Source organism: Stomoxys calcitrans, chromosome 2, assembly GCF_963082655.1.
Source record: "Stomoxys calcitrans chromosome 2, idStoCalc2.1, whole genome shotgun sequence".
Lineage (NCBI taxonomy): Eukaryota > Metazoa > Arthropoda > Insecta > Diptera > Muscidae > Stomoxys > Stomoxys calcitrans.
Genome location: NC_081553.1, coordinates 89,465,449 through 89,490,573, shown reverse-complemented (window position 1 = coordinate 89,490,573; position 25,125 = coordinate 89,465,449). Strand labels below are relative to the sequence as shown.

The window sequence follows — 25,125 nt, the reverse complement described above, 5'->3', positions numbered from 1 at the left end:
TTATTGAAAGCACCTTCAATGTCAAGAAATGCTGCCAGTGTATATTCCTTTACAGCAAGAGAACCCTCTATGCAGCCGACTAGGTCGTGAATATGCATGCTGCTATGCAACAAGGAATACTACCTTGTCTCTAGAGGAATAATAAGTCCAATGACAAATTGACAAATGGTAAGATTTTTGTTTTGAATATACAGAGTATAGGGGTTATGTTTGTTAGAGAGAGAAAGAGGGGGAGAGATGGATATGTGGGCGTTGCTCACCTTGCTGCGGTTGTAGAGAAAGTGCTAAGTTCGTAGTAAAAGGAAGTACAAGTGAACTTAAATACCAATATTTATTTACGATTAGCAAGTAAAAGTGTCGCATTTTAAATACCCTCCTGCATCGCGTTTGTCAAGTTCTTTGCCCGGTATCTCTTTATAGGCAAACAACTAAAAAGCCATTAAGTTCGGCCGGGCCGAACTTTGGATACCCACCACCTCGGTAAATCCCCTTTCGTCACAATCCGATAAAATTTGATAACTTATGCACCCAAATTCGGCAAGGACCCTTAACCGGCATATCGGTCTTTATAACAGCTATATCTAAATACAGTCCGATCCGAACCATATTTGAGCCCTATTTTGGGAGGCGTAAAACGACTCACTGTTTCAAACTTGAGCGAAATCGGTTAAAAAATAATGCTTTTATGGGCTTCAGACCTTTTATCAGGAGACCGGTCTGTATGGCAGCTATATCTAAATATAGTCCGATCTGAACCATATTTGAGTCCTATTTTGGGAGGCGTAAAACGACTCACTGTTTCAAACTTGAGCGAAATCGGTTAAAAAATAAAGCTTTTATGGGCTCCAGACCCTTTATCTGGAGATCGGTCTGTATAGCAGCTATATCTAAATATAGTCCGATCTGAACCATATTTGGGTCCTATTTTGGGAGGCGTAAAACGACTCACTGTTTTAAACTTGAGCGAAATCGTTTAAAAAATCAATTTTTTTGGGCTTCAGACCCTCTATCTGGAAATCGATCTGTATGGCAGCTATATCTTAATATAGTTCGATCTGAACCATATTTAGGTCAGATGTCAGGAGGCTTAAAATAGCCCACTGTTTCAAATTTCAGCGAAGTCGGTTAAAAAATAAAGCTTTTATGGGCTTCAGACCCTTAATCGGGAGATCGGTCTATATGGCAGCTATATCTAAATATAGTCCGATCTGAACCATATTTAGGTCAGATGTCAGGAAGCTTAAAATAGCCCACTGTTTCAAATTTCAGCGAAGTCGGTTAAAAAATCAATTTTTTTGGGCTTCAGACCCTTTATCTGGAGATCGGTCTTTATGGCAGCTAAATCTAAATACAGTTCGGTCTGAACCATATTTAGGTCAGATGTCAGGAGGCTTAAAATAGCCCACTGGGCGTCAGACCCTTAATCGGGAGATCGTTCTATATGGCAGCTATATCTAAATATAGTCCGATCATATTTGGGTCAGATGTCGGAAAGCCTTAAACTATTCACTGTTTTAAATTTCAGCGAATTTGGATAAAAAATAAAGCATTTATGGCCATTAGACCATTTATAGGCAGATCGGTCTATACAGCAGCTATATCCAAATATGGTCCGGATTGGCCCGTTCAAGAACTTAACCAGCATGCTTCAAAAAGACGTATTTGTGCCAAATTTCAGCTCAATATCTCATTTTTTTAAGGCTGTAGAGTGATTACAACAGACGGACGCACACACACACGGACATCGTTAAATTGTCTTAGAATTTTCCGACAATCCGAAATGTAGGGTCGGAAATTGATATTTCGATGTATTGCAAACGAAATGACAAAATGAATATACCCTCTATCCTAGGGTGGTGGGTATAAAAAAGGAAAATGGATAAGAATTGCTGTCATTGGATTGAACCGATTGGTTTGGCTGTTTGAGATCATAGTAGAAGTCGTTGTGCAAAATTTCAGCCATATCGGATAAGAATTGCGATTTATTTATATGTCTGGGCAGAAATAAGTCTGATGTAAAAGAATTTGGCTTTTATACGGATTGAGGCTAGTCTCTCATACTCCGGAGTGAATCATGAAACAAACTGATTAAGTCTCCGACTACCCAAAAACCCAAACCCATATCTCGTATCATAGCGGCTATAATACAACGCGGTGGCGTTTTGACGACTCTCCTAATCTATTGAACTTATCATGCGATCTTGAATGAGCATGAATTTGCATGACTCTCTTTAAGACTCAAGATCATTTATATCCGCTTTCATTATTCATTTTTTCAAAATGTTTGCCTTTGTTTTTTTCACATTTTTTAAAAACGTTGATTCTTATGATAGAAAAACATATTTAAAAAGAAATCAATTAATTTCAGATATGAACCAAGAAAAAACTAAAAAAAATATATATATAAACTAAACATATTACAACTATATACTATAGTTTTAAACCAAACCAAATGCTTTAATAATAAATCATAACAAAAACCAAAAAATCATAATAAAACTTCACACACTTTTAAAATAAAAAAAAAATGCTATATCAAAAAAAAAGCATTATGCAAAATTTTCACACTTCAAATGATAATAGCCCTGTTTTATTTTAGTACTATACAGTGTAGCGAAAAGTGTATAGAAATAACATATGTGCCGTACATTGAAGTTCTGAATAAATAACCAGTGCATGCTTATGTACAGTGAGAGTCAAAAATGTGTCAACATCTGTGAAATTGTTGGCTTTTGTAAAATTATCGCAAGCATATATATAGCACAAAGCAATTTTTATACCCACCACCGAAGGATGGGGGTATATTCATTTTGTCATTCCGTTTGCAACACATCGAAATATCCATTTCCGACCCTATAAAGTATATATATTCTTGATCAGCGTAAAAATCCAAGACGATCTAGGCATGTCCGTCCGTCTGTCTATTAAAATCACGCTACAGTCTTTAAAAATAGAGATATTGAGCTGAAATTTTGCACAGATTCTTTTTTTGGTCCTTAAGCAGGTTAAGTTCGAAGACGGGCTATATCGGACACTATCTTGATATAGCCCCCATATAGACCGATCCGACTATTTAGGGTCTTAGGCCCATTAAAGCCACATTTATTATCCGATTTTGCTGAACTTTGAGACAGTGAGTTGTCTTAGGCCCTTCGATGTCCTTCTGCAATTTGGCCCAAATCGGTCAAGATTTAGATATAGCTGCCATATAGACCGATTTCTCGATTTAAGGATTTAGGCCCATAAAAAGCGCATTTATTGTCCGATGTCGCCGAAATTTGGGACAGTGAGTAAGGTTAAGCCCTTCGACATCCTTCTTCAATTTGGCTCAGATCGGTCCAGATTTGAATATAGCTGCCATATAGATCGATTTCTCGATTTAAGGTATTGAGCCCATAAAAGGCGCATTTATTGTCCGATGCCGCCGAAATTTGGGACATTGAGTTAGGTTAAGCCCTTCGACATTATTCTTAAATTTAGCCTAAATCGGTCCAGATTTTTATATAGCTGCCATATAGACCGATATCTCGATCTAAAGTCTTGGCCCCATAAAAGGCGCATTTATAATCCGATTTTACTGAAATTTGACACACTGACTTATGTTAGGTTTTTCGATATCCGTGTCGTATATGATTCAGATCGGTTTATTTTTAGATATAGCTTCTTAGAAGACCAATATTTTGTTATAGACAATTGAACAATGAGTTGTACTTATAAGTTTTTGGTCCAAATCGGAACATATTTCGTTATTGTTGCTATGGGCCATAAGGTATGCATTTTTCACCGGATTTTGACGAAAGATGGTTTGCATATATACCCGAGGTGGTGGGTATCCAAAGTACTTAACGATTTTTTACTTGTTTAAATATTGTATTGTTTGCAAGAATATTGAGAATACAAACTTTCCTTAATTATTTAAAATATATATATATACAAATATATCTTCAACAATCTTACAATAACTAAATTTCGTTGGATATTGCCTCACTTTTGATGCTCATAGTAGAACATCTGAGTCGTGAGTCGTGCGTGACAAAAATTTTCGTCTCGTGAGCGTCCGAGTACGTGAGTCCACATCAAAATGTTTTGCTTAAGTAAATTTTTTTCTCGTAAGCGTGAGTGGAAAATCACTCACTCGCACATCGCTAGTTAGCATGTCCCCCTATGACTTATATTCCTGGGTTGGAATCCTAGCGGTTGTAAGTCCCTCGCAAATGCCGGCGATATTTATGAGTATTCAAAGTTGTAAAACTTCTCTACTAGGTGTCGCTCTGCGTACGAATTCGTGGATAAAAAATTAGGTCCGTAATCAGTTGTTGTTGTTGTAGCAGTATGTTAAACACTGAGGCGGCAGCCCTTGCCGATGAAGAACCCCATCAGGTCAATCCGGTACGTACAATCGGCTGCCATGGGATTGGTCCTTAATCAGTGAGCTTAAACTGCCAATTGCACAGCACTCATGGATGTGAGGAAAGTATCCTCGCTGTTCCTTAATAAAATGTTCATACGCATGTTCATGCCTCATTCGTGTGCGTACGACTGCATAAAGGTTCTCGCCTTGCCATTGTAGAAAAGTGAGTCACAATCCTCTATGATTTTCCCAACTGCTTTCCAGTTTTCTACGCTGATTTTCATTTTGTGTATGAAGTTACGATAAAAGAACAATAACAACGAAAAAATTGGTCAAATTTATTTGAAATCTTACATAAAAATAAAAAATAAAATAAAAATTAAACTATTATTCAAAAACATCTCCGTCCCATAGTGAATATACAAACTTACACAGAGACATTAAACAAACATGCACACATCTTTATATTTTGCATAATTGTAGAGTATATTTTTTCCATATAATTTTATTCACCAAAAAGAAAAACTAACTTAAATAATATATATGAACTTATGAAAAGAAGTGATTTTACAAAATGCAATTGTTAATTATCAAAAGATACAAAAAGAAAACTTAAATGGAATTGTCGTTTAAACAAAAGCAAAGATTAAAATAAAAAACTATTCATACAAGCATATTTCATACGGTTAAAAAAACTAAAAAAAAATAATTTAAGCAATCATGAATCTAAATCTATTAAAAGATATTCTAATGAAAGTCACTGTTTGTTAAGCCATTATGTTTTTTTTTTAATTTCTTGATTAAACTTCATAATTATGAGCGTAAATGTTTATTATGTGTGTGTGTATAATGAATGTGTGAACGTCAAATTGTAAGTTAAACTCCAAAAATATAGATTAAGTTACCAAAAAAGAGAAAAAAAACCCTAACTAAACAGTATAAGGAGACTGGCACCCCCTAACAAAAGAAAACTAACTAAACCCGAAATTGCTTTAAAGTATCAATGAATTTGCATATACTAACGAAAAAAAAGTACTCGTATGTCTATGAACGTATATTTCAAATCAATGTTGTTATCATCACCCATGTTTAGAAAGCAAGAAAGATTCCCCCATAAATGTTTACTTTTTACTAGTCTAATTTTAAAGTATTGTAAATAGGATTTAAAATGTAAGAAACCCCCCGAACCCCAAAACGAATGTACACGTCAGCAAAAGAGAGTAAGCTAAAAAAAAAATAAAATAAAATCAAACCAAAACATAAGAAAAGAAAAATGTAAACAAATGTTTAATAAAATCTTAAAACAGATGGATATGAGTATTTTCAAAAATAACAACGAAAAAAAAAATTCATTAATAAACGAGGTAAGTACTGGATGGTAAAACGATAAAAAAAAAACACTAAATCGGGGTTACAAACGGAATAACTGGATTGGTATACCCTTAAAGCTATGGTGGTGTGTATAAAAAATCTATCTAATTCTTAATGGCCATTGTTTTATGTTGTTTTCCTTCCCTCTTTATCTTTTTCTAGTAGTACAATGTAATCTTTGTTCTATTTTATTATCCACCTCCCCAAGCAATTTAATTTGAATCCTATTTCAAATGTACTCGCCGCTAATAGCAAATGCAACCCTGGGTTCTGATGTCATACGGCCTCTAGCGGCAAATAGCTGCATGAATTCAAACTAGTGTTGCCACTGTGTTAGAAATTTAACACCAACAGCTGACTTGTTGCTTGATGACAATTTTATTATTTTTTTTTTGGCCGGCAGACGCTATTTTTTAATTGTTAGCTTAATTGGGCTTTTCTGAATTAATAGCATTTGGTAAATTATGGAGGATGAGATTATACCAAATATTACATGTGGAGTTTGCGGAGAAACTGACTTTGAACAACGTGAAGGCTTTTATTATTGCCTAGAATGTGGCACCAAACAAGAACAGGTACGCCAAGTGGAGGTAGAAAATGAGGATGATGCATTCAATGAGACCACAGGAACTAAGCATTCAAAGACTATGAAAATCAGTGTTGCTAAAGCAGAAAAACGTAAGTATTGTATGTATGTACATATGTATATGCCATGAAAAGAGCTTAATTTATACAAGGAAAACTAGGACATGCTCTTACCACCGAGAAAAGAATAGAATAGTTTCACTAACAACAAGTAAAAGCGTGCTAAGGTCGGCCGAGCTGAATCTTATATACCCTCCACCATGGATCGCATTGGGCAAGTTCTTTGAATGACTTTTTCAATATATATATGAGCTACATCAAGTTATTAACCGATATGGCTGTTAGAAGTCATAGAAAAATACCACCTTCAAAATCTCGGGCAAATCGAGTAAAAATTGCATCCTCCAGTGGCTCCGAGTGTCAAATTGGGAGATCGGTTTATATGGCAGTTATATCAAATTATTAACCGATTTAGACAATACTTGGCACAGTAGTTGGAAGTCATACCAAAACGACATATGCAACCAAATTGGATAAAACTTGCGCTCTCTAGAAGCTTAAGAAGTCCAGTCGGGAGATCGGTTTGTTTGGCGGCTATATCAGGTTATAGACTGATTTGGACCATACTTGGCACAATTGTTGGAAATCATTCTTCAACTTTATGTTGAATTGCGCTCTTAAGAAGTCTAATCGGGAGATCAGCTTATATGGCCGCCATATCAGGCTATGGACTGATTTAGACCATACTTGGCACAGTTGTTGGAAGACATGTGCAAAATTTCAGCCAAATCGGTTAAGAATTGCTCCTCACACTCAACTGAATCAAGCAGACGAAAGATAGAAAACAACAAACTGCTACAACACTATAAACCGATTTAAACCATACTTAGCACAGTTGTTGGAAGTGCAAAATTTCAGCCACATCGGATAAGAATTGCGCCCTCTAGAGGCTCAAAAAATCAAGACCCAAGATCGGTTTATATGGGAGCTACATAAATACATCGACCGATTTAGCCCATTTACGATCCCAACCGACCTACAATTATAAGAAGTATTTGTGTAATATTTCAAGCGCCTAGCTTTACCCCTTCGAAAGTTAGCGTGCTTTCGACAGACAGACGGGTGGACGGACATAGCTAGATCGACATACATACTTATACGAAATTAGTATACACCCATCCTATGGTGGAGGGTATAAAAATGATAGCCTTCAAAAGCGATCGCAATCCCATAGCAGACGGATTGACCCGATGAATTCATTCATCGGCAAGGGCTGCCTATATACCGGATTGTTGCCAATGTTCGTAAATATTTTCAAACTGGGAGAAGCATATCACTTTATATATATATAAGGCTTGGGTGACTGTTTTATATATCCGGTTGTCGCCACGGTATTAAGGGTGTTAGGTAGATATATCCTCTAATTTCAACTGCCTGTGATACAGATCGGTGCGGTGCTTTTGTGTCGTTTGTCGGAACCTATATCTATGTCGTGTAATGTTCCATATGTACACAATAAATTGCAACAGTGTGTGTGTATATGCCCATCGCTGTTCTATATCAAGCTGCGTATCAGAAAACTGAATAAGAATATAAATGTGGTGGTCAGCTGGAACACTTAAAGCACTGTAACAAAAGAACCAGCACCTCATCCCAGCATGGGATTTCTGCACTACACAAGCTGGAAAATTGAGGACCGATCTGTGTGGTGTAGATTGCTGTCACGAGAAGCTAGAAGCGAGCTACCGGGCCCGTCCACAGGTTGCGGATAGTGGAATGCTCCATCGGGAGTAGCTGTAACTCCAGTCGCGCATAATCGGTGGTACCGAGTGGAGAGTCTCAGTGAGCGGTCTGGTGGCTCCTGCTTTTGCACAATTATTGACTGCCTATGATGCTCGATGGCGATGAAGGCGATTTATTGGTTGTTGTTGTTGTTCTAGCGACAATTTCATGTAAAAAGGGGTGGTTATTGGTTATTTAAAGCCGCCAATAACTCGCCTTGTCATATCGAGCATCATAGGCATTCAGTAGATTTGAAATAGCCAGTGCCGCCTGAACTCTCACTAAGACTTTCCGCTCAACACCGCTGATTGTCCGAGACTGTCATTGCAGCTACTCCGTATAAAGCATTCGACTATCTGCAACCTGTGAACGCCGGTAGCTCGCAGCTGAGCATCTCGAGTGGGTCAAACAGGTGACGTGTGGTCCCAGGTCACAATCGGGATACACATCTGCTACCGTGTCTGCATGAATGTTCTCTTGACCCGCTTGATCTAGAGGTTCTCTCTTGTAGCGCTGAACCTCACGCTCTAGATCGTGTAGGTTCACTTTAAGGCTACCTATTCAAAAGATGATGATTTGGATGGTCCCTGCTATAACAGCTCATAAGGTATTGCTTAAACAGCACATAGTTATGTCTTCGCACTGTTAGGATCTTTGTCTCCTGATGGAGGTTGGCCACATGAGAACTGAGGAGACAGCCTGTCGCAGTTCGGCAGACCTGAATATTATTCCGCTGCGTGTCAAAGAGCTGAGGAGACCACATTGGCGTTGCACTTGATGGTCGGACTCATTTCTTCATCACCTCACGCGTGTTTGCAGTGAACAATGTGGCTGAAGATTTAGTGGCAGATATTTTCAGATTTTTTACAGCGAAATATGAAGCAAGTTCGTTGAGGTAGTCGTTCAACCTATCGCAGATGTTAACAATGGGTGGAGGGCCTGATGCCATGATCATACAGTTGTCTATGCCGTCTGGAGGGAGTGGATGGAGGATAGGTAGAGGTTAAACAGTGCCGGAGATATCACCCCACCTTGGGGAACTCCCTGTTTCACTCTACGGTGCTTCGACTTCTTATCCATAAATTACACAAATGACTGGCGACCACACAGATAATTCGCGACCCAAGGTTTCAGTCCTGGCTGGAGGGACGTGTTGGCGATGTCCTCAAATAATTTGGCATGGCTGACCGTGTCGAATGCCTTCGATAGGTCCAGTACCACGAGGACCGTCCTATCACATGGCCTGGGCTGATTGAAGCCAGGTGCGTCTACAGGTTGCGGGTAGTGGAATGCTCCATACGGAGTAGCTGCAACGGCAGTCGCGGACAATCAGCGGTATTGAGTGGAAAGTCTCAGTGAGTGGCCGGTTGGCACCGGCTCTTGCACAAATACTGATTGTCTATGATGCTCGATATGACATTGGCGCCTTTAAATTACCAATGACCATCTCGTTCCCGCGGCGATGGGTCCGTTTTCCGGAACGAGCTTGCTCACACCAGAGCTTGACGAGGATCGCCACCTTCACATGAACATTTTGCTACAACAACAACACAAGGAGGACACCGAAGGCGACGACGCTTGTAACCCACTGCTGTCTATGTTTGCACAACACCTTGCAACATATTCAGTGCGACTATACTCCTGTAGTGATGTAAGGCCAGAGTAAGATCGGAAATGCACCCACTCTATGTACCGGTTAAACCTCACCAACACGGTTAGATGATGGAGACGCTTCTGGCAAACCGAACAAAACCTATCTCACATTTTACACCCTTTCGTCACTTTCAAAAATGTATTTAGATTTTCTCTTTTCTATATACTTTTTAGCCCAAATTACTTCATGGGAGTGTTACAATTACATTTTACGCGGCTATGTTGAGGAACTTCTTGCATTTGGTGCCAAAGAAGAACTTAAACTTATGGCCCTACAAGTATGGGCAGCTTATTTGCGACGCAATGAAGTGGCATTCTTTAGCAAGAAACACGCAGAATTGCCTAGACTTGGTGCACGTTATACACAAAAGTAAATAAGTTTCATAAATAATAACAAACAAATTGCTTTTAATAAAATAAAATTGTAATCCTTTAGCGATGCAGAAACCATCTTTAACCACACTAAGAAGAAGCGGCAGCGACGCAAAAGTACAAATACAAATACCAGTGGTACAAGCGGTGGTGAAGAAATGAGTTCAAGAAGCTGGCGCAAGACAAAGGTAAATAATAAAAAGGGGAGGAGCTTAAACTCCTCGTAGGGTAATATATCAATTCATTGAAAGTAATAAACGTAAGCTGAAGAAGTCAAATTGAGAAACTAGCTTATGTGGGGCACTGTATCGTAAAGTTAACCTTACAAGGAAAAGACGTAACGTATGTTTTTTTTTAATCGTACAAAATCTACAAAATTTGCTTACTAATGTTATTTCCCTTAAAAATGCTTGCAAAGTATACTCATCCTTTTCGAACTGTCCCGGGACCTATCCTACGGTGTTAGAATGATGGTAATTCGTCAACTCGAGCGACAAACCCTTATAAAGGTGATAGGTTTTTACCATGTAAGGGGACGAAAACTGGGACCGGACCCTATCAGCATAGGACCTATCCCATGACAGGTTTGGGACCTGTCCCATTTCCACGTAGGGTACTTACTCAATGCTTATAGCCATTAACTTGACTCTTTCATACTGCATACAGCCAACTGTTTCTTTATTTTATTACATATTTTTAAGAAATTTTATTAGAAATTCAATTAAAAGAGAACTGATCGGGGAACAAAAGAGGCAACAACAAGAATGTAGTGCGAGCCTGTGGTACAACCTTACCACTCTGGGTAGTTGGGTCAACTTGTTCCAAGTCTGTAAAAATAAAAAAAAGTGACGTACAAACATGTTTTGAACCAAATAAAATCCTACTTGCCATCGTTTGAGACATCTTCAGATGGGTAAAAATCATCACTGGGAAAATTTGAATCCTCTGGCAAAGCTGCAGCATTTATGCTAATTGCCAAATAGCACATTGCTACTAATAACACAAAAACTAGAGAACGCATTTCTAGTTAAAGCTCTTTGTATCTGAAAAAGAGTTGTTTACTGAAGTTGTAGATTGAATGTAATTAAGTTATAGTCTCAAAGCAGGTATTTTATACTAAATCTTAGTTAACCTTAAAACATTTTCTTATCACTTAAAGCGGAGAAACACGCCAGTTTTGTTTTTGTTTTGCAAAAAATCGTAATAGTAATGAGGCTACCACTCATCAATCACTTGTCAAGGTTAAGGTAGGAACAATGTTTTGATAGTTACATATCCAATGTAAGTAATATTCATTCCAGCAGTCTTATAAGCATAGGTGTGAAGTAAAAACAACCTAAAATTTTAAAATAAACGAGAAGTAATTTATAAATTAAGCTAATGGAGTCACAAATGAATAATTTTCTCAAAATTATTCCAAATATGATGTTTGATCAAACTTAAAAATCTCATTTCTAGCCCTTTTGGCCAGGGCCCCAGCAATGACCAAACATAAATCTAGATTCCATAAAAAAGTAGGTAGAGAAAATATCTTTAATCTGTCTGTCTGTCTCAAAATTGAGTCTCTACAAGGGAAAGTTCTATAACAAAAAGAGGTTAATTGACTGAGCAAACGCACGAACATCGGGAAGGCAAGAAACCCAAGAGAGAGGATGTCGGAAGATCTAGGCGCTTGGGCATCTATTCTACGTTCGGCTAGGGGAATACATTTTCCGTAATGACCAATTAAAATAAAGTAGTCGTGAGTCTCTTGATTCCTGGATTTCTCATGAGTGGGTATTTTCTCATGAGTTTTTCATTAGTTAAGATTTTCACGTGAGCACTGGTTATCCCTTGAGTCGTAACTTTTTTCCATGAGGGTCTCAATTTTGATACTTGCATGTGAAAGTTGTAATCATTAGACAGCTTTGAAGGGGTTCGTATCGATCCAGTACATAGAACTGACCACCCATAGAGTTAAGCAGGAAGTTCCTTAGGTTGGAGTTCTCTGTTGTTTTAGTTGTAGTAGTAGTAGTTGTTGTTGTCGTTGTAACCACATTTTCATGTGAAGGTGGCGATCCTCTTTAAGCTCCTGTAGGTGAGCAAGCTCGTTCTGGTCCAAATGACCAATCGCCGCGAGAACAGGGTGGCAATTGGTTATTGAAAGGCGCCAATAACCCGCCTTGTTATATAGAGCATTATAGGCACTCAGTATTTGTGCAAGAGCCGGTGACGCCCGGCTTCTCACTCTCCCCTCGATAACGCTAATTGTCCGCGTTGTCCGCCGTTGCAGCTACTCCATGTGGAGCATTCCACTATCCGCAATCTTCTCGTGATAGCAACGAACACCACACAGTTCGGATCTCAAAGTTCCAATTCCGTGCCGGGGTTCCAGTAGTAGTGTAGTAGCCACATATTTGCATGTGGAGGTAGTTATCCTCGTCAAGCTCCGTAGGTCAGCAGGCTCGTTTCGGTCCATAAGACCGACCACCGCGAGAACATGATGGACATATATTTCTTTTTATTTGTTTATTTATTCCCCCATTCGTTATTTACTAAACTACTAAATTTCCCATGAACATTCCATTAAGGAACAGGGGATAATTTTGTCATATCAATGAGTACAGTCCGATTAAAGTTTAATCTCAATGATAAGGGGCCTACTTTTTTATGCCGAGTCCGAACGGCGTGCAGCATAGCGACACCACTTGGTAGAGAAGATTTAACATGGCAGGATATCTTTCAAATATTGCCAGCATTAGTAAGGGGAAAACCACCACTGAAAATTTTTCTGATGTTCACGCCGGGATTTGAACCCAGGCGTTCGGCGTCATAGGCGGACATACTAGCCTCTGCGCCACGGTGGCCTCCATTGGTTATTTAAAGGTGCCAATTATTCGAGGCCACCGTAGCGCAGAGGTAAGCATGTCCGCCTATGATACTGAACGCCTGGGTTCGAATCCAGGCGCGACCATCAGAAAAAAATTTTCTGCGGTGGTTTTCCCCTCCTAATGCTGCCAACATATGTGAGGTACTATGCCATGTAAAAACTTCTCTCCAAAAAGGTGTCACATTGCGTCACGCCGTTCGTTCTCGGCTATAAAAAGGACGCCCTTTATCATTGAGCTTAAACATGAATCTCAACAGCTCTCATTGATATGTGAGAAGTTTGCCCCTGTTCCTTTGTGGAATGTTCATGGGCAAAATTTGCAATTTGCAAAGTGGTCTAGGCCTTGTTTTTCGTGAGTGTCTTAATTCCTGGGTTTCTCGTGAGTTGGTATATTCTTATTAGTTTTTCGTTATAGTTTTGATTTTCACGTGAGCCTTGATACTTGCGTGTGGAAGTGGTAGTCATTAGTGGTAGTGGAGGTAGTGATCCTCGCCAAGCTCTATAGGTCAGCAAGCTCGTTCCGATCCCTAGGACCGATCGCTGCGAGAACATGAAAGACAAAAATTAATTTTTTGCCCATTCGCCTTGTCATATCGATTATCATAGGCACTAAGTATTTAAGCAAGAGTCGGTGCCACTCTCTGAGAATCTCCACTCGATACCCCTAATTGTTTGCGATTGCAGTTGCAGCTACTCCATATGAAGCATTCCACTATCCGCAACCTGTGGACGCGCCCGGTAAGTTTCACGCCCTAAAAAAGAACACCACACAAATTGCAGCTCAAAGTTCCAGCCTGTGTGATGCTCATAGTTATCTCGTCCCTGGTTTCAACAGCTATGGTATGTCTATCGGTCTACAAACTCTTATATAAACTGATCTCTCATTTGACCTCTGTGACGCCTCTAGAGGGCTCCATACGTTTTTCGATTTCGTTTAAATTTTGCAAATGACTTCTGTTATAACATCCAACACTAATGTGGTGTATAATCCAAATTGGTCTATAACCTGATATAGCTCCCACATAAACCCATCTCCCAATTTGACTTAGAAAACTCAGCATAATTCTTATCCCATTCGCTTGACATTTTGCATGATGACTACAGTTATGAGACCCAGTTAGTGAAAACTTTCCCCAAAAAATATGTCATTTTAAAATTATCGTTGAGCTTAATCTTGAATCGGACAATACGTAGTAATGTGTGAAAAGTTTACCCCCTGTTCTTTTACTTGTTTATGTTAACCTATCACAATAGCAGTTTACTAACCTCCTACTTCTTTTTATTTTGTAGCGCCAATTAAACGAGTCCTTGTACTCATCGATGACCTCAGCCACATCAACAACAGTGAATTCCAATAAAGCCATCAAACTCACATTCAATATGAAGGCCAGAAAAATTCTGAAAAAGAGAATGCCAGCCAAGCATTTGCTGCGTCACGAAATGGACTTCGAAGGCGAATTGCAATGCCATAAGATGCCAACGGTTAGAGAGCTAAGTTTTGGCGATTACAGTTTCATGAATATGGGTCTGAAACAAGTCTACACAGTTTTGGCCATAGCTTTAAACTTAATCGGCGACAATATGCAACTAACCGATATGGTGCGTTTTATAAATGAGGGCCATATAGGATGGAAGAATATTTTGCAATATTTTCCGGAGAATATTGCAGGCAATGCTACAGAAATATTGCAGAAGATCGGTTTCTATATACAACCCGAAAAAATTTTAGAAAAGGTATGACCGATCGCCTACCAAATGCTTTCAATTTGATTATAGATAAAAAGAACTTTTGTTTGCACAACTTGTAGGGATTTCGCACACATGTCGGTGTGTTTGCCAAACATATAGGCATACGTAGGTTTACCACACCTAATATGATGGACTTGGTGAAGAGATATGTTACCGAGTTATGTCTGCCGCCGGAAATCTGTATTTATGTGGAAAGGCTTATCAACTTTCTTCCACCACGCTTTGAAATACGTACGGCACTTTTCTATCCAGCTTACGAGGCTCGTGCCATGGCCTATATCATTTTTATAATGAAATTACTGTTTGGTCTTGATGGATACAAAGAGCATCGCATATCGAAGACTGCAAAGAAACTAAATCTCAAAATCCTAGAACTAAATCACAGAAACAATGAGAATCGCCCCTTACTATTTGTGTGGGATGGTTGGCAGAGATACATTGAAATGCGCAAGATCATAGTGTCGCACTACAATTTAGCATTTTGCAAGCAATTTCATCAGAGCGAAAGTATCGAGCAAATTTTGCAAGGTATGGCCGATGAGACGGAACAACGCAAGGAACATGAACAAGCTAACATGGCCAAGCAGCAGATAAGACAACAAAATTTCGATAACTTGAGGAAATTTTTTGAGAAATTTTTGGAAAATCATGAAAAGCCTAACATAAATGAGACGAAATTTGACTTTAAACCCACCTACACTCCGGCTTCGACGTACTTCAAAACAATTCTTTTACACCGCAATCACAATAATAGTGGTCAAAATGTCTCTATACCAAAAATCCCCCAATTTATGCACACAGATCATTCGCAGCGTGATATGCAGTCGTACTTGGAAGTCAAGCCCCTAATTGAATATTTTCGAAATAACAACAAAGAATTGAAAGTCTGCTCCTTAGAAACAACGGAAAATAGACATTATGTGGGCATCTTTCGGAATACCAATCCTGTTAAGCTAAAGAACACACAAAAAGCTGATTTCAATATAACCGATAAAGAATGGACTGACAAAATATCAAATCAAAAGTCTCACTACAAAGACGAACTGGAATGGAACAAAGATTTAGAAGGGCTGGAGGAAGCAAGTATTCCAAGTGACTGTGTACCTATAATGAGGAGTAAGAAACAAAACAATTCAAAGGTAAGAAAACTAAGCCAAATTTTGGAGAAAATTTTGAAAAAACTAAACAATCTTCCCCCTTCTTCCGGTTGGCGATGGCTCAGTCGAATGTCGAAATTTTTGCAAAATTGTATTATGGTTGTTTGAATTAGTTTGAAAACCCAAAAGGAAGAGAGATAGACCCATTGATAAGCATACCCATCGACTCAGAATCACTTTCTGATTCGATTTAGCTATGTTCGTCTGTCCGTTAATTTGTTAATTTGTGTACAAACTACAGGTCGCAATTTTCATCCGATCGTCTTCAAATTTGGTATGGACATGTTTTTCGGACTAGAGACGAAGCCTATTAAATTGGAAAAAATCCGTTCAGATTTGGATATAGCTCCCATATATACGTTCGTCCGATTTGCAGTAATACTGCAATAAAATTTCCATTTGTTAACCGAAATTTGGCAGGAATGATTTTCCTTTGACTCCCGATATTACTGGTAATTTCATTGAAATCGGTTCAGATTTGGATATAGCTCCCATATATATGTTCGTTCGATTTCCAGTTATAATGCAATAAAATGGTCATCCGTTAACCGATTCTCTTAAGTCTCTTGACTCTCGACATTACTAGTGAATTTCATGGAAATCGGTTCAGATTTATATATATAGCGCTCATATATATGTCGCCCAATTTTCACTCGTAGAGCCACTGCAAGCGCATTTATTGACCAATCTTCCCAAAAATTTGTACAACGCTTTCCTCGACGACTTCCACTACGTCTATAAAGATTGCTCAAAATCAGTTCAGGTTTAGACATAGTTCCCATATATGTGTTCGTCCGATTTGCAGTAATATTTCAATCAAATGGTCTTTTGTTAATCGATTCTCTCGAAATATGGCAGGATTTTCTCTTGAGTCTCGGCAGGAAGGATTTTCTCTTGAGTCTCGACATTATAGATGAATTTCATAGAAATCGGTTTAGATTTAGATATAGCTGTCATATATGTATATCGATTTTCCGATTTTCACATCTAGAGCCACAGCTAGAGCATTTTTGGACCAATCTTGCCAAAATTTTGCCCAAAGCTCATTATCAAATTTTGTGTAATTTACAATAATGTTGTCATTTGTGAACCGTAGTTATTACAGTTTGAACATATTTGCTCGAAATGTGATACGGATTGCTTAATAACCCATCTGAAAACATCCGGCGAGGTCCATCAAAATTGGTTCTGAATTAGACATAGCTACCACTTTGTGCCTATAGGGTAGGTGTAGGGTATATAAAGTCGGCACCGCCCGACTTTTGCCTTTCCTCACTGGTGTTCTATTATCAAACTGTCTAAGGAGAAGTAAGTTATAGAATACCACGAAATGTGAAATTCGTCTTCGACTACGGCTGCTATCGATTTTCGCCTTCGACAACGGGAATATCAGTGATTTTCTATGACAAGACTGCGAAACAATATTCAACAAACAACAAAAAAGGCATGGAATAACAGAAAAAGATTATTTATATAACAAAGGCGGGGAAACCGAGTTACTTACTGCCCAGAATAGGAGGCAAATCAGTGTCTCATCATTTGCCTTGCAGACCCTGGAGAGAGCATTTCAAGTACTCAGTGATAAAAGGTTGTGGATAATCATCTGGCACCATAATTTTATTTAAAAAATCGGTAATCTCCACAAAAAGACATCTCCACTCAGCAATTTTTTGGGAACCATATAAAAATGGTTCAACCAATTACTCCTTAACAGGCTAATACTCCTTGACGGTCTAATAATCCCATGTACTCAAAATATTGTTTGGCCATTTGAAAACGATTTTGGTCTAAGAGTCTTGATTTTGCAAAAACGGGTGGTCCAGTCGTTTCAATATAATGAGATATAATTCCATCTTCCTCTTTAATTTCAGGAAGAGTAGAAGACATCTGAATACTTCATTAACAATTTGTTGTATACAGAGTCATCTGTCACCAACTTTGTTATGCGGGAAATTCAGAAATTTTCGCTGAAACTTGCAAATAGGTTTTGCCATCAATTAATGCTTTATGTTTTAGGTCAGGCAGAAAATGACTAGACGAGGACTAGAGACAAACTCGACCCTTTAATGATATTCGGCTATTTGCATGCTTACCCTAAGGGTCGGTTGATAGTGCCCCTAATTATGTGATTGCATACATTGCAGAACATTGAGGGTGGAAGACTTGACTTTTGGTCTTCGTGGACATAGAAGGAGCTTCTGTTGCTGTTGTTGTAGCAGTGTTTTATACACTGAGGCGGCAGCCCTTGCCGATGAAGAAATCCATCAGCTTAATCCGACTACCACGGGATCAAAGGAGATTTCAATAACTTGAAGTTGTGCAAATGTATTCAAATTTTTACTGGAGGTCGTTCGTGTACTTTATTTGCCAGCAGAAGATAGCGAGAGAGTGTTTGAGAGCGAGCCAAAATTTTAAAAGTTTGGTAACTGAGAGAAAACTTGCAAATTTCTGCTGTAGATTTTTTCCCTCTAGCAATTTGTAGCATCGATCAGAAGTGTGTTCGTGTACTCAAACATTTTAGCATGTCCGTCTATGATGCTGAACGCCTGGGTTTGAATTCGAATCCTGGCGAGAACATCAGAGAAAATTTTAATCGGTGATTATCACCTAATGCTGATGACATTTGTGAGGTACTGTACCATTTAGTATGGCAGCCAATTGATACAGTACTTTTGCGATTCGCTATTGTTGGTTTTTTTTGCAGAGTTGTTGTTGTTGGAGCCACATTTTCATGGGGTGGCGATCCTCATCAAGCTCCTGTAGGTGAGCAAGCTCGTTCCGGTCCAAAAGAACGACCGCCGCAGGAGCAGGTTGGCCGTTGGTTGTTTAAAGGCACCAATAACCGCCTTGTCATATCGAGCATCACTGGCACTCAGTATTTGTGCAAGAGCAGGTGCCGCCCGGCCTCTCACTAAGACTATCCGCTCAATACCGCTGATTGTCCGCGGCTGCCGTTGCAGCTACTCCGTAGTGGCGGAACATTCCACTATCTGCAATCTGTGGACGCGCCCGGTAGCTCGCTGCTAAGCTTCTCGTCCCAGCGATGAACACCACACAGATCGGACCTCAATGTTCCATCCTGTGTGGTGCTCACAGCAATCCCGTGCAGGGCATTTGGTATTTTCTCGCTGCAAATGCTGAAATTTAATAAATACAACGCGTGATACTCCGCATCCGTTCTCAGATCGCTGCCTCCGCATACAAACATGTGATTACAACAACAACAACAAAAGGAAAATTGTGACTTGATGAAATCCGCAGGGAGAGGTTTTATTCCGCAGGGAGAAGTTTTATTATTCGTTACCTACGCGCATGACTGCTGCCGATTCCATTCTATTGGGTTGCCCAAAAAGTAATTGCGGATTTTTCATATAGTCGGCGTTGACAAATTTTTTTACAGCTTGTGACTCTGTAATTGCATTCTTTCTTCTGTCAGTTATCAGCTGTTACTTTTAGATTGCTTTAGAAAAAAAGTGTAAAAAAAGTATATTCGATTAAAGTTCATTCTAAGTTTTATTAAAAATGCATTTACTTTCTTTTAAAAAATCCGCAATTACTTTTTGGGCAACCCAATATATGGGAACGTTGAGAAAGCTCTCAGAGTGGGCAAGGGCCAAGGGGCTTTGCAGAAACCCCAGAAAGACCTAGCCAGTCCTTTTCACTAGGAGGCGAAAGCTGCGTGATTCAAGTGCAACTGAGAGCTGGCACTTTCTCTAGAGATTAAGTACCTGGACTTAATTTTTGACCTGAGTTTTAACTGAAGAAGAAACCTCGAGGAAATGGTGGAAAGGGTTTGATGATTACGCCGGGGTGGTGCATTGAATGTTTGCTGCGGTATTTCATACGGATCTTATCTCTGGATGTCTGGTATAGCATAGGGATCTGTACGACTGTCGATGTTCAAGAAGGTAGGGGATACCACGGCGGTACTGATCTCTCAGAGCTGCCACTCTCTCCAGAGACTGAGTACCTGGGGTTGATTTTTGACCTGTATTTAAATTGAAAAAGAAAAGTTGAGGAAAGGGGATTGAATGCGCTCTGCTCCTGTCACAACTCGATGGAAAAAGTTTGGTGCTTACGCCGGGGATGGTGCACTGAATGTTTACTTCATATCTCTGTATATCTGGCATGACATCGGGCTCTGCACAATTGTCGATGATTAGAAGTTGGAATCGCGGTGGTACTGATCTCTAGAGGAAGGAAGAGAGCCCCGATGGACGCGCTGAATGCCATGCTCAATATTACATCTTTACATCTGTATGGTTAATGTGTCGTACCGACGAACGCACTTAGATTGAGGGAGTCAGACCTGTCGCTGTCGAAAATTACTTACTCCATCCGTACAAGACTCTTCAAGAATGACCTATCACATAATTATCCTTTATCTCGGAAACTGTGAGTGGTAGGAATGAAAAATTAGCCTGGTTTTGTAGATATTTTTATTGGCTTTCAAACGAATCAACATTCTTTTGTTCTGCTGATGGCGATGGCGATGCTGCTTAGATGCATGCTATATGAAGCGCGACAGACTTTATATTAGGAGAGTCCTTCCTTGTTGACGAGTTGGACGTCATTTTTCCCTAAAAGTCATCTCTGGGCATCGGAAACTCGCCTTTCCTGGGACCTTCCGTATACACGGATGCGTCTAAATTGGAAACAGACTATAGGCTTCTGGCCGGGTGTACCGTCTTTCAGGCGGAGTCGATACGGGAGCGGCTGCTCTATCGAACTTTGACAATATATGTTGACAATCTGGCGGCGCAAAAAGTTCTTGGGTCAAGACTGTTTAGAAAATAAAAGGCACTTACCAGGACCATGGAGAAATCTATTCGGCTTTGCTGGGTCCCGGGCATCACGGGGTACCATGGAACGAAAACCTGGCCAGGATTGACTCTCTATTGGGTGCAGATCGTGCTACGGAATACTCCCATGTGCGAGCTTTAAAGTAGGGTGGACGCTTTTTACTATGATTATGATCCGTCTCTGCTACGTTGCCAAAAGTGAATGAGGTCCTACCGGTGTTAGAGAGTATTTCAAATATTGTTGCCATAAGTTCCACACATTTTCGTTGACCACAATATTGATTTTTAAATTCAGTTTCCAGATCCAAAAATCACTAAGCTTGGAGCGACGCGTGCTCCGAGTTTCGCCGCCTGCGAGTTTGGCTGCTACATTAGCAATCCCGGCACTGGATAGCTGTGAACACCACACAGGCTGGAACTTTGAGGTCCGGCACCGGCTTTTGCTTAAATACTGAATGCCTATGATCCTCGATATGTCAAATCGAGTTTTTGGCGGCGTTAAACAACCAATGACCACCATGTTCCCGCGGCGATCGGTTCTTTGGACTGGAAAGAGCTAGCTCACCTACAGGAGTTTTTCGTGGATCGCCACCACCACCTGGCTACAACAACAGCATTAATAATCTCTACAAATTTCACTCTGCAACTACGTACATCTGAGAGAGATACTTGTTGTTGTTGTAGCAACGTGTTGTATACTAAGGCGAGATGGTTGTTGTTGTTGTATCAGTGTCTTGTTCGTTGAAGCGACAGCCCTTACTGATGAAGGACTCCATCGGGTCAATCCAGTACGTACAACCCCTTACACCAAAAACACCGCCTATACTTAAAAGTGAACTGATCGGGGCAATATAGAACTCAAGTGAAAGATATTTTGAAGTAGAATACAAAACTTATATACAATTTTGGGGTGAAGACCCAGGGGCTCCACCCAAAAACCAAACTAAGCAGATATGTAGACTGATCGAGGCAACTCAAATTAAAAGTATAATACCAATATAATACTTAAATAAAGCATAAAATCTCAGGAAGCTACCCCTCCAAAACTTCTCCTCTCTCGGGACAATAAGGAATAGAAATAAAATTTGAAGAAGAAAATGAAAATAAAATTACAAATTTAGGATTTATTCTTAGGGGACTGCTTATTTTAGCATCTTAATTCTATAAAAATAAAATGTGTGAACCATTTCTCTATTCACTTAGCTCTTATAAACTCCCTACTTTAAGCTTCCTGCGACTCAACACGAAGTGTCCAACTCATCCAAAAACACAACATCAGAAAATCAACAAAGTAGCAGCATTAAATCATTACCTGACATTTCCATTGATGTATTTCGGGAAACCAACATGGATCCATTGCCGGCGGCATATGACATAGAAAAACCACGACGAAATTTAGGAATAGTGGATATGTTTGCTGGCATCGAAGACGAAGAGTATTTATATTCTAAAGAAGATTCCATCGTAAACGATGCGGAAAAAGCACAAAATCACTCATCAAGAGCAAGCACACCTTCAGATGATTGCTTAGACGATATTCACATAAAAAGTGAATTTTTGCCCGAATCCAATTCTGCCGATCAGGAAGTGCTTAAATTCTACAATTCCAATATGGATTGTTGGATGATATTGGGTAACACGTGGACATTAACCTCAACGCAACAAGCTCAACTGCGGGATAAACTCCCTTTGGGATTCTTTTGGCTTTTGGAGATTTGTGCCGACACATTGGGAGTGGAATGGCCCATAGTATATGAACAATTGCTTGTAATTGAAGTGATGTTTTGCATGGGTATTGAAAATTTGGATGAGGTCAAGAATTATGTACATTTGAAATACAAGCATCCCATAAAAGAATTCGATTCGCTGATAATTAGTCATAGAAAGATTTGGTAAATTAATTTATTTTTAAATTGTTCTCACTCAATAAAATGCAACAAATTTCTGTTTTTCAAAAATTATTCAAAGGAAAATTCGAATTCGAAAGACGGAATATAGCTGAAATGAAACCAAAATTGATAGATTCTGAAAATAAGAGGTATTGCGAGAAAATGAGAAGCTAAGAATGAGGGCTTTTGTTCCAGCCCTATCGGATAACCAGGAATTCCCGCCCGCTCAAAAGCACACATATTTTGCTGAGAGGAAATTTTGAGGCTTTATGAAGGTAGCAGCTTCTTAGTCTCTAAATTCCTAGTGCACAATGGCTCAGAATCAAATCTCAATCTAGAAATCAAAAATTTGGTCAACGAGCGTAAGCGGAATTAATGTCTAGAACAGTTTGAAGAAAAGATCAGTGCCGCTATTGGTAAGTTGTTGACCACTGTCAATTCAAGAAATTATAGGTTATTTGCCCGAATAATAGAGAACTTTATTACAACAAAAATGAGTAAGAGCGTTTGCAGTAGTTCATAACGCTCTTACTCATTTTTGTTGTAATGAAGTTCTTTCAATCCAAGTAATGAATGGGCTTCAGTAATTTATTTGTCCCAATTATAACAGATGACATAGCTTGAAAACCTTTAGAATGACGAAAGCGGTTATGTAGCCAACAAAAATTCGTAAGTGACGATTTGTTTCTCTTGTGTGACTTCTAGGATTCGGTTGTTGTTGTTATTGCAGCCACATTTTCATGTTGAGCTGGCGATCCTCGTCAAGCTCCTGTAGGTGAGCACGCTCGTTCTTCGTTACAGGATGGCCATTGGCTATTTAAAGGCTCCAAAAACTCACCTTGTCATATCGAGCATCATAGCCACTCATATTTGTGCAAGAGAATCTTACTGAGACTCCCCGCTCGATACCGCTGATTGTCCGTGACTGCCGTTGCAGCTACCCCGCTACCTGTGGACGCACCCGGTAGCTCGCAGCTAAGTTTCTCTAGACAGCAATGAACACCACAAAATTTGAGCCCAATGCTCCAGCCTGTGTGGTGCTCGCAACTATCCCGTGCCGGGTCCAGGATTCGGTGCACTGAGAATGCTGCTCTATGGTGAATCTGTGAGTCGCATTTGATAAGGTCCAATTACCTCGTTTACTTAGACTTCAATTCATCATATAGTACGCTCGAAAGTATTTTGTATGGAATAAAAAGGAAACTTATTCCTCTGTAGTTAGCCCTTCTGTCATTCTCCTTTCTTGTGGACACGACATAGTATACTGAGGTTCCCATCGCTGAGTATACGTTCCTTTAGTCAGATTGCCCAGTTGAACTGGTGCACCTACCTCGGGAGCCTGTCCTTTCTGACATTAAATAGTTTAGCTGGAAACCCATCGGCTTCTGTTGCCTTGTTGTTATTTAGACGGACAGCACACTAAGCACACTATCTGTATCTGTTACCAAATTTCCTGCTTTGTCTCCATAAGACGATATGCCTGTTCTCAAAGTCATTGGTTTGATGTTTAAGGCTTTGGTAAAACTTCTTTCGCACTTCTTTCTGACTGCTACTAAACATTTTGCGTCATTTAACATCAAGTGGCCAATGGTTTTCCATTTGTTCGCTCTATCCTCTAGACAATATTGCTTTCTTCAAACAATCGAGTTGAGTATGTCCTTGGCATCTTTCCGGGTACCCAATATTCGCTCCTACGGCCGAATACCCACATAAATTCTGTAAAAAAATATTACTGTTTCTATTCAATCCCATAGCAGCCGGTTGTACGTACCGGATTGACCCGAAGGAGTCCTTCATCGGCGAGGACTGCCGCATCAGTGTACACCACACTTCTACAATAACAACAACCGGCACGGGATAGCTGTGAGGATTACACAGGCTGGAACATTGAGGTCCAATCTGTGTGGAGTTCATTGCAGTCACGAGAAGCTTAGCATCGAGCTACCGTACACAGGTTGCGGATATTGGAATTCTCCATACGGAGTAGCTGCTATAGCAGTCGTGGACAATCAGCGGTTTCGAGCGGAGAGTCTCAGTGAGGGGCCGGACGGCACCGGCTCTTGCACAAATGCTAAGTAATGACAAGGCGAGTCATTGGCGCCTTTAAATAACCAATGGCCACCCTGTTCCCGCGGCGATCGGTGCTTTGGCCCGGAAAGAGGTTGATCACCTACTGGAGCTTGAAGAGGATCGCCACCTCGACATGAAAATGTGGCTACAACAACATCAATAACAGCAACAGTTTCTATTTTAAATATATTGTAGTAATAGATCGAGTGGAGGCCACCTTAGCGCAGAGGTTAGCATGTCCGCCTGGCGAGAAAAAATTTTCAGCCATGGTTATCCACTCCTAATGCTGGCACCATTTGTCAGCGACTATGCTTTGTAAAAATTTCTCCGTAAAGAGGTGTCTCACTGCGGCACGCCGTTCGTACTAGGCTATTATTGGGTTGCCCAAAAAGTAATTGCGGATTTTTCATATAGTCGGCGTTGACAAATTTTTTCACAGCTTGTGACTCTGTAATTGCATTCTTTCTTCTGTCAG

General features: G+C 39.8%; 1 protein-coding gene across 1 annotated transcript; it reads left to right on the top strand.

The window, feature by feature from the left end:
• The first annotated feature begins 6,164 nt into the window (after window positions 1–6,164).
• Window positions 6,165–22,652, top strand: LOC106080724 (TATA box-binding protein-associated factor RNA polymerase I subunit B). The gene is made up of 6 exons (XM_059361843.1): window positions 6,165–6,400; window positions 9,917–10,112; window positions 10,179–10,302; window positions 14,274–14,717; window positions 14,792–15,871; window positions 21,919–22,652. The coding sequence occupies exons 1-6, from the start codon at window positions 6,187–6,189 to the stop codon at window positions 22,585–22,587; spliced, it is 2,727 nt and encodes a 908-aa protein (XP_059217826.1). The 5' UTR covers window positions 6,165–6,186; the 3' UTR covers window positions 22,588–22,652.
• The last annotated feature ends 2,473 nt before the right edge of the window (window positions 22,653–25,125 follow it).